The sequence below is a fragment of the Erinaceus europaeus genome, unplaced genomic scaffold (assembly GCF_950295315.1).
Source record: "Erinaceus europaeus unplaced genomic scaffold, mEriEur2.1 scaffold_462, whole genome shotgun sequence".
NCBI lineage: Eukaryota > Metazoa > Chordata > Mammalia > Eulipotyphla > Erinaceidae > Erinaceus > Erinaceus europaeus.
Window position 1 is genome coordinate 16,092 of NW_026647696.1, and position 10,695 is coordinate 26,786.

The window sequence follows — 10,695 nt, forward strand, 5'->3', positions numbered from 1 at the left end:
GAAAGAGGGAAACAAAAAAACTTTCTCAAAAGGATTAATTAGATATAATGGTTCTTCCTTCTTTTTTCTAACTTCATTACCACTTTGTAGAAATGTTGATTTATAGGATTGTTGCTGTCACAGGGGTACATTTCCCCAAGATAGGAATCAGTACATCTCCAATGTCTTTTATGTCCTAAGGTGAGTAAACCTCTTCACCCTCATCACAACTAGATTAGAAAGAAAAATTACACTAAGGTTTCACAGTTGAGAAGCCAAGAATTTTCGAAACCAAGTATAAGCTCAGTGTGCTTGTAAAGGAGAGCCTGATAATGGAGTGAGGACAAAGAAGCTTCTAGTAAGAAACAGATTAAGAAATTTTAGCAAGGTTACTCCTTTCCCAGACATGCTTTCTAAAGATTACATTTGTTTTGCAACATGCAAATCTGGATTTTAGAGAACCTTCTATAATGCTTTTGCGTTTCAAATGAAATACTAATGATAGTTATTTTAAAAAGTTAACCACATCATTTTACAGCTACAGCTGACTCTTTCTGAACTAATTTTTATGGGAAAGATTTTTAATTTCAAGATAGTTAAGCAGGACTAAATGTCTAAAAGTGACAAAGTCATGTATACCTTGTGTCTCATTCAAGGTAGTTGCATGTGGCTTAGAGATGCTCCAAAATCTAATTTGTCCAAAGATTAAAACACCATCCTGGGAGTCGCAAAGGACGTAAGGATCCCAGTTTGAGTCCCCGGCTCCCCACCAATAGTAGGGTCACTTCAAAAGCTGTGAACAGGTCTGCAGGTGTTTATCTTTCTCTCCCCCTCTCTGTCTTCCCCACCTCTCTCCATTTCTCTCTGTTCTATCCAACAATGACAACAATAATAACTGCAACAACAGGGGGTCAGGTGGTAGCACAGCGGGCATAAGGATCCTGATTCAAGGGGGTCAAGTAGTAACACAAGGACCAACATAAGGATCCCAATTCAAGCCCCTGGCTCCCCACCTGCAGGGGAGTTTCATGGGCGGTGAAGCAGGTCTGCAGGTGTCTTTCTCTCCCCCCCTCTGTCTTCCCTTCCTCTCTCCATTTCTCTCTGTCCTATCCAACGGCAGCAACAACAACAATAATAGCTACAACAATAAAACAAGGGCAACAAAAGGGAATAAATAAATATAAAAAATTAAATAATAAAAATAACTGCAACAATAAAACAACAAGGGCAACAAAAGGGAATAAATAAATAAATATTTTTTAAAAACCACCATCCTATCAATGCAAAAGTCACTTCCAAGTGTTACACTACGTTAGAAATGGGGGGCCTATTTCCAGAAATTATGAGTTCTAAAAATCTAACCTATTTCACAATGTGAAATAGCTAAAGCACTGACCTAAAAGATAAACCCTCCCCAAACAATCTTTCTTCTATACTATAACTTAATTTTTTCCAGACTTTGACTACATTAATTTCTCCACTGCAACTTGCCAATTAGCAAACAAAAGCCCCACACCCCATTTGACCAATTTTCCAGAAGCCTAACCTGGCTTCTCAGATTATCTGAGCAAACAGACCTGTTTTCCTCTAGAAGCTCCTGCTAATCAGAGCCTGGGAAATTCACACCCAGCTTTTTCACTGGCCTGTCACCAGAAGTTCAAAAAAATAAATTCACCCCAGAGTCTTAGGACAGTCCTCTTCCCATCAGGATCCCAGTTTTGCAATAAAAATCCCACTTCTGTTACAAAAAGATGGAACAGATTACTAAAAGGCCAATAATTTAGCATGGAGGGGAAGAAGAAAAAAGGAAAAAGAAAAAAAGATGGAGGTATGTGATTGTCAGAGAGCCAAGCCTACTTTGTGTAAGCAGCAAGGCCACCAAAGCCCTGGTCCTGCAAAGCCTCCCAGGGAGGATCTCTGGCCTGGTGGAGCCCTCCATTTACTGGGCCACACCTGTCTGTGCCAGCGGCCAGCTGGCTGCTTCATTTTCAACGACTCAAACTGATCTCCAGCAGTGTGGCACAATTGAGCATCCCCCTCTCCCAGCAAGCGTGAGAGCCCTCACCCAAACACCACTTGCCCCCCAATTGTATTTCTTTTCACACTCTTTGGGAAACACCCTTTGGTCAAATTGAATCCTCTCTCTCTGCTAACGCTTAAGCGAGACAATGCTGCAGCTGCAGCTGCCGAAAGGACGACGCAGCCATCAGCCAGACACGACTTCTCCTCTGAGGAAGGTGATGATGCCAAGAAATGAGACTTTCATCGGCAGCTTCCACTCTGCCCATCCACAAGTGAGCAGACGCTCGAGCCCCCGAGCGCGGGGCTCCACGGCCTCGCAGGACGCCCCTCGGATACCAGGAGGGGCGGTCTATTCATTCATCCCTGGGCTTCGGGAACCGACAGCTAGGCAGACAGACCCATCGATCCAGGTCATGCAAACCACCTCCGAAGCTCCGCCGGCGCCGCCAGGCGCTCCCTCCCTGCTCGCCCCCCCCGCCCCCCAACACACACACACACACACACACACACACACACACACACCAGGTCCCCGAGGCCTCGCCACCCGCCGACTCACCACTGTGCGAGCTGAACCACCTGGGTGCGATGTGCAGAGGTAGAGCATCCGCCAGCGAGGCTCGGGAGCCCAGGTACAGCATCCCGTCTCTATGGTGACCGCCGCCCGTCTCCTGGTAACCATTGCCATGGGCATAGGTGGAGTCGGACGCCGACCCTCCGCCGCCGGGCGCCCTCTCCGAGTCGCTGGTCCCCCGGGAGGCCGAGGTGTAGAGACCGAAGGGCACCCCTCCGGCAGTGCTGGGGTCCATGCCCATGCCAGCCACCGAGCTGACCGAGCGGCTGCGCAGCCCCATGGCCCCGCCGCCCGCCCGGTAGTGGCCGAAGTGGGGCGCCCCTCCCGGCGGGGGCACGGCGCTGTCATCGGTGGAGACCCCTGGGAAGGCGCCCCGGGAGCGGGCCGCCGTGCTCTGCTTGCCCCCCATGCTCGCCCGGGTCCCGGTGGGGCGGGAACCTGGAGGCCGAGACCCTCCCCCACTTCTCAGCAGCGGGGGGAAGGTTGGGCGAGCATAAAGGGGGGGGGAGAAAGAGTCCAAAAAGGAGTCGGAATGGAGAAAAAGGGGGAAAAAAATCCAAAGGGGAAAAAAAGGAGAGAGAAAGAAAGAAAAGGCAAGAAACCCCGCGGGGCGGAAGCGGTAGGCGGGCGGGGATCCCAAACTAAGAATCGAAAATGACCCAAGCCAAACGCATGTTTCTCCTCAAGGTCCACAGAGGCGCAGTCCGGCGCGGACTCGGCGCGCCACAGGCCGCCCCCGGGCTCCCGAAAGCCGGGGAGCCGCAGGGAAGGGGGAGGCGGCGGCGGCGAGCGCAGGGAGGCGCCGGAGGAGGCCGCCCGGCCGGCAGGAGGCGGAGGAGGAGGGCTAGGGGCGACCGGCGCCGGGTGCGTCCCCAGCCTCAAGACGCGGCGACCACGAACGGCGGCCCGGAGCCCTCCAGGCCTCGGGCGGGCTGCGGCGCTGGGCAGCCAGGCGGAGCTCGCTGAGCCACGATCGCGTCGCGTCGCGCTCTCGCTCCAGCCGCCGCCAGCCACGCCAGCCGCGCAGCCCCGTTCCGTCCCGGGCAGCGCTCTCCGGCGCTGCTCGCCGCCGTGGAAACAATGGAGGGCGGCAGAGCGCAGGCGCCGCCCGCGCCCCCTCCCTCGCCTGCCCCCGCCCCCTCCCCCCCGCCGGGTTAACCCCTTCGCGGTCCCTGCGGCGCCCCGGCTACTGACGCCTAGAGGTTCTCACCCACCTCCCAGCCCAGGCCTGCTGGTAACTTGAGTGGTCGAAACCACAGAGCAAGACGTCTTTTCAAAGCAAGCCCTCTTTAAGTGCTCTAGAGTGGCTAATTATTCAAAATTGGGGGGGGGGAGACCACTTATGAGATGTATGTATGTGGGGGTGGGAAGGAAACACCAGCAAAAAAAAAAAAAAATTTTTTTGATTTACCCGAGACGCCTACCTGGCTCTGAGGGTCGTTGGCCAAGCTCCCCTCCCGGCACAATTTTGCCCTCACAGCACCCTCTGGTGGACGTGCTGTTTGGAGGCTCCCCATCCCAGGATTCCTACGAAATTTAGGCATTTTTCAGGCTTTTTAGCCTTTGTGAGGGCAAACTAAGCGGTTATGACTTTGAACTTTGCTGACAGTGGATCAAAACTTCTGTTTAGGGCTTAATTTAAGTAGGTGAACAGCTAAAATGCAATACTAAAGTCATTAAGGACTGGGTGGTGGTGTACATACACATTACCATGCTTATGATTGGGCCCTCCTCAATCGCTATCGAACAGGCCATGGCCGGTGAGCCGCTATGTTCCATCGCTGGGGAGCCAGAGACGACCAGAACTGCCCCTGCGGCTACAGACAGGCTATGACCCACATAGTCAACGACTGCCACCTCTCCAGATTCAAAGGAGGTCTCGAAACTTTACATCAGGCTCAACCTGATGCTGTTGACTGGCTACTGAAGAAGGGCAAACGCTAGAAGAAGAACCATGCTTAAGGACCCGGGTTCAAGTCCCAGGTCCCAGGTCACCGCGTGTGGTGGACATGGATGAACAGAAAACAGTTCCACTGTTCAGGAAACTTCCTTTTTTTTTTGCCTTCGATTCCACCGCTTCTGGTGGCCATTTTTTCTTTTTTTTTTTTTTTTCCCCATTTTATTTGGTAGGACGAGAGAGAGAGAGACCTGCAGACCTGCTTCACTGCCTATGAAGCATCCCCACTACAGGTGAGGAGCGTGGGCTCAAACCCAGATCCTTGCACATAGTATTAAGTGTACTTCATCAGGTGTATCACCAACATCCCTGCTTCCTCTTTTGCAAGACGCTTCCAAATGGTGGTCACAGGCTCAAAGCCCAGTATTTGGGCAAGGTACAGTGTCCACTCTCCTAGTGAGTTATCTTCTGCCTTCTAGGAAAATAAAGTAATTGAAAAATGTAGTCTTGGAGGTGGCGCAATGGATAAAGCATTGGACTCTCAAGCATGAGGTCATGAGTTCAATCCCTGGCAGCACATGTACCAGAGTGATGTCTGGTGCTTTATCTCTTCCTATCCCTCTCATTGATAAATAAATAAAACAATTTTTAAAAAAGTAATTGAAAAATAAGGATGCTAGCTGAGAGTTCCGATTCCTGCACAATCAAGAATGCATCACTTGTAAACATTATGTTTTGCTCTCTTAACAGGAAGTTATGTTGCTTCCCTACCACAGCAGAAGGAAGAGAGAAGTTCCTTCAACCAGCAGCCTCTCCAAAGGATTTATTTATAAGGGGATGCTGTCCATTGATTTAGGATATAAAACTACACCCACCAAGTGTTTTGTGTTTTGTTTCTGAATAAACCCACTTTACTGGTTAAATAACGAATGACTTTTTGTGTGAAGTCATCATATTCAAATAAATAATGTGAAAAAATACAGTAAGAAAAGTTACTCTGAGAGCAGAGGTAGATAGCATAATAGTTATGCAAAGAGACTTTCTTGCCTGAGGCTCCAAAGTCCTAAATTCAATCCCCTGCACCACCATAAACCAGAGCTGAGCAGTGCTGTGGTAAAAGAAGAAGAAGAAATAAAAGAAAAGTTACATTGAATTCAGTTTCAAAGAAGCCAAACCATAGTAATAGAAGAGGAACAACTGCAGTTCAGTACTGTGCAAAAATAAAGGACACACTAGGGATGGGGGAGTTATGCAAAAAGACTCACAGGCCTAAGGCTCCAAAGTCCAGGGTTCAAACTTCTGACCTCCATAAACCAGAGCTGAGCAATAATCTGGTAAATAAATAAATAAATAAATAACACTGCATCAATGAGAAAATAGGGGATGGAGTATAGCATAACTTTATGCAAAGAGATTTTCATGCCAGAAGCTGTCAAGCCCCAGGTTCAGTCCCCCACACCACCATAGGCCAGAGCTGAGAAGTGATCTGGTAAAAATAAATACATAATAGCTATGTTAAAAAAAAAAAAAAAAAAAAAAAGCAAGCGGGGGTCGGGCGGTGGCGCAGTGGGATAAGCGCATGTGGCGCAAAGCGCAAGGACCGGCGTAAGGATCCCGGTTCGAGCCCCCGGCTCCCCACCTGCAGGGGAGTCACCTCACAGGCGGTGAAACAGGTCTGAAGGTGTCTATCTTTCTCTCCCCCACTCTGTCTTCTCCTCCTCTCTCCATTTCTCTCTGTCCTATCCAACAACGAATAGCATCAACAAGGGCAATAATAATAACCACAACGAGGCTACAACAACAAGGGCAACAAAAGGGGGAAAAATGGCCTCCAGGAGCGGTGGATTCATGGTGCAGGCACCGAGCCCAGCAATAACCCTGGAGGAAAGAAAAAAAAAGGCTAAACAGGTTTAGGGAGAAAAAAACTGCTCAGTTCTAACTTTTTTGGTGTGGGACTAAACCTGGGGCCTCAGAACCACAGACACGGAAATCTTTTGCATAACCATTGTATAACCTCCTCAGCCCAACTTCTGATTTAATAATTTAACATTGCTTTTTTATATACATTTTTAAAATATATCTGTATTTATTGGATAGAGACAGCCAGAAATCAAGAGATAGAGAAAGAGGGAGAGAGCTAGACACTTGCAGCCCTGCTTCACCAATTGCAAAGCTTTTCCCCTGTAGTTGGGGATGGGGGGCTCAAACCGAGGTCACTGTGCATTGTAACATGGTAACATATGTGCTTAACCAGGTGTACTATCACTCAGCCCCTTAATTCAATGTTTCTATCATATTGAATGCCTAATATGGGCCAGGCACTATAGTGGGTTCAGGGATACAATGGTGAGTAAGCTAAGTGGAGTCCATGTGTTCCTAGAGCTTCAGAAGAACCCCTGTTTACTTGCTAGGACTTCCATAATAAAAAAGGACAATGACAGGGCAGGCAGTAGCACAAGTTGAGAGTAAAAGTGTTTTAGTAGAAAACAGACATTTTACACATGTATCAACAACTGTATTTACTATAAACCACTAATCCCCCCCCTAATTAAAAAAAAGGCAGTGATTTTTTAGACACTTATCACAAGAAGATAGAAATTGTTCTCATGGGGCCAGGTGGTGGCGCACCTGGTTGAGCGCCCCTATTAAAATGAGCAAGGACCCGGGTTCAAGCCCCAAGTCCCCACCTGCAGGAGGAAAGCTTTATGAGTGGTGAAGCAGGGCTGCAGGTGTCTCTTTGTCTCTCTCCCTCTCTAGACAATAAATAAAGATAGTAAAAATTTTAAAAAATGAAAATTAAAAAGCAAATAAATTGTACTCATGTGTCAACAACTGTAGTGTAATCTATTAACCCCTCAAAAAAAGTAAAAAGGTAAATAAAGTAAGTTTAAGAGACAAAATAGAAGAAATAAACATCTAGAGTAAGCAAATAAACTGAGACAGGAAGGTTAATCAGTTCTAGGATATGAGAGAAGCTGAGAATAGAAAGTAGCAAAAATAAATAAGAATGGAAAGTGGTTGCTGTGGTCTGGGAGGTAGCACAGTGAATGAAGCATTGAATTCTCAAGCATGAGGTCCTGAGTTCAATTCCTGGCAGCACATATACCAGAGTGATGTCTGGTTCTTTCTTTCTCTTCTCCTATCTTTCTCATAAAATAAAATAAGATAAGATAAAATGACTGCTAATGAATTTTTTTAAGGAGAGAATTACTGAGAGAAAGACACACAGAGAGAGCTAGACCAGAGCACTGGTCAGTCAGCTCTGGGTTATGGTGATGCTGAGGACTGAGCACCACCTGGAACCACGTGGACCTTTGGTGCCTCAGGGTGAAAGTCTTTATTTTATTTATTTTTTTTTAGATTTTATTTATTAATAAGAAAGATAGGAGGAGAGGGCAGTAGATAACATAATGGTTATGCAAAGAGACTCTCATGCCTAAGCACCACCAAATCCCAGGTTCAGTCCCCCACCACCATAAAGCAGAGTTGAGCAGTGTTCTGGTAAAAGAAAAAAAAGAGAGAGAGATCGAGATAGGTGAGAGAAAAAAGAACCAGACACACTCTGGTACATGTGCTGCCAGGAATTGAACTCAGGACCTCATGCTTGAGAATTCAATGCTTCATTCACTGTGCCATCTCCTGGACCACAGCATTAAAGTCTTTTAACATAACCATTGTGCTGCCCCCCCTCCCCCATTAGACTTCCTTCCTTCCTTCCTTCTTCCTTCCTTTCTTTTTTCCTTTCTCTCATTAAACTTGATAGAGGTAAGAGAAAGAGAGAGAGAAAGGGAGACACCTATAGTTTTGCTCCATTGATTATGAAGCTTCCCCCCTAGAGGCAGTAACTAGGAAGCTTGAGCCCAGGTTCCCATTCATGATAACATGTGTGCTCTACTAGGTGAGGCACCACCCTGCCCCACCAAGAAGTTTGTTTTCTTATTTTTGGGGTGATGAAAAATATTTGCTGGCAGGGGTAAATAGCATAATGGTTATGCAAAGAGACTTTCATGCCTGAGGTTCTAAAGTTCCAACTTCAATCTTCTCCCACCACCACAAACCAGAGCTGATCAGTGCTTTGGTGAAAATAATAATAAAATCTGGAACTAGGTAATGATGATGGTTGTACAACTGTGTGAATGTACTAAAAGGCTCTGAATTGCACACTTGGTCAGGTGGATTTTACAGAATGTGAAGTACAGTACAATGTCATGGATACATGAAGGATTGCTACATGTGGTGACACTACAATGTGCTAGATAATCATGTATCATCAATACAAGGCATTCAGGGGGCCAGGTAGTGGCACACCTGATTGAGAGCACATGTTACATTGCCCAGGGGCCCAGGTTAGAGCCCCTGGTCCCTACCTGCAGGGGGAAAGCTTCAGGTGTGGTAAAGCAGGGCTGCAGGTATCTTTTTGTCTCTCTTCCTTTCCATCCACTCCTCCCTTCTCAATTTCTGGCTGTCTCTATCCTATAAATAAGTAAAGATAATTTTTAAAAATTAAGAGTATGGGGCTGGGTGGTGGTGCACCTGGTCGAGTGCACATGTTACAATGTGCAAGGACCCAGGTTCAAGCCCCCAGTCCCCATCTGCAGGGGGAAAGCTTCACAAGTGGTGAAGCAGTGCTCCAGGTGTCTTTCTGTCTCTCACCCTCTCTATCCCTCCCTTCCCTCTTGATTTCTGATGGTCTCTATCCAATAAATAAATAGATAATAAAAAATTTTAAAAAGAATACAAGGCACTCAGTAAACATCTACTGAATGCATTGATGAATGACTAAGTGTGATGAAAGAGAATGAGTATGATGCTAATGGAAAATGAGGAGACAGGCACAAACATGATTCTAGACCAAGACCTGAAAAACCTGGAGATTAGCCAGACAAGGTAAGAGATGGAGTGGGGAAGAACTGTGCTTCAAGAGAAGAATGTTTCAAACCAAGGCAGCCACATGTCTTAAGGCCTAGAGAGCACAGCATCTATCTTCAAGAGACAGAAAGACACGGTAGAGCTGCAATGGGAGGAGGTGGAGCCAGGTCCTCAGGGACAGAGGAACAGGATCTATGAGCTATGTCAGGGAGCACAGACTACATTCCGAGGCAACAGGGAGCTGTGGAGATATTTGACAACATCACTGTCATGAATACTATAATAGTAGTAGCCAGTTATTAATGAACTCTGAAAAATGTCAAGGCTTACAGAAATCAAGAGTTAAGTTTTTCTTTGTTCCCATATTCATAAAGAGACTACATGGAAACATGAATATATTATTCCTGCTGAAGCACAGGACAGTAAAAACTTGAGAGTTGAATAAAAAGATGGATGAGAAATCTTTTTCTTTCTTTTTATTCCTTTTTCTTTATTGGGGGGATTAATGGTTTATAGTCAACAGTAAAATACAGTAGTTTGTACCTTTGTAACACTTCTCAGTATTCTTTATTATTTTTTTTAATTTTTATTACCTTTATTTATTGGATAGAGACAGCCAGAAATTGCGAGGAGGGGGAGAGAAGGAGAGAGACACCTGCAGCCCTGCTTTACCACTCATGAAGATTCCCCCTGCAGGTGGGGACCAGGGACTTAAATAGGGTCCTTGCACACTATAACATGTGCACTCAACCAGGTGCACCACCATCTGGCCCACTTTTCTTTCTTTCTTGCCACCAGAGTTAAGGCTGGGGCTTGGTGCCTGCATGTGAAAATCACTGCTCCCAGCAACCATTTCTTCCTATTTCTTTCTTTCTTCCCTTCCTTTTAATTTATTGGATAGGACAGAGAGAAATTGAGAGTGGAGACAGACAGAGATAGATAGATACCTACATACCTTGCTTCACTGCTAATGATGCATCCCCCACTGCCGGTGGGGAGCTAGGGCTCAAACCCAAGCCCTTGCACAAGGTAGCTCAACCTGGTGCACCACCACACATCCTTGAAAGTATATTTTCTGAAGATGAATTTAATTGCACATGAGACAGAGAAAAGAGAAGCCAGAGCACCATTCTGGCACATAGGACATCAGGGATTAAACTGGAAACCTTAGGCACTCAAGTTCAATGCTCTGTCAATTGAGTTATTGCCCCAACTGTGAAAAATATTTCATTTCATTAAATGTCTCTTTTTAAATTTTATTTATTCATTTCTTATATATTTATTTATTTTGCCTTTGTTGTTTTTCATTGTTGTAGTTATTATTGATATCGTCGTTCTTGGATAGGACAGAGAGAAA

At 46.3% G+C, this 10,695-nt stretch overlaps 2 protein-coding genes across 2 annotated transcripts; one reads left to right on the plus strand and one right to left on the minus strand.

Annotated features, from left to right (window-relative positions):
- Positions 1-232: 232 nt before the first annotated feature.
- On the minus strand, positions 233-3,451 carry LOC132536419 (E3 ubiquitin-protein ligase ZNRF1-like). The gene is made up of 2 exons (XM_060184249.1): positions 2,508-3,451; positions 233-334 (listed from the first exon to the last, which is right to left on the minus strand). The coding sequence occupies exons 1-2, from the start codon at positions 2,979-2,981 to the stop codon at positions 233-235; spliced, it is 576 nt and encodes a 191-aa protein (XP_060040232.1). The 5' UTR covers positions 2,982-3,451.
- LOC132536420 (uncharacterized) lies at positions 2,980-5,399 on the plus strand. The gene is made up of 3 exons (XM_060184250.1): positions 2,980-3,059; positions 3,260-3,806; positions 5,220-5,399. Exons 1-3 carry the CDS (start codon positions 2,980-2,982, stop codon positions 5,367-5,369), a joined length of 777 nt encoding a protein of 258 aa, XP_060040233.1. The 3' UTR covers positions 5,370-5,399.
- Positions 5,400-10,695: the final 5,296 nt, after the last annotated feature.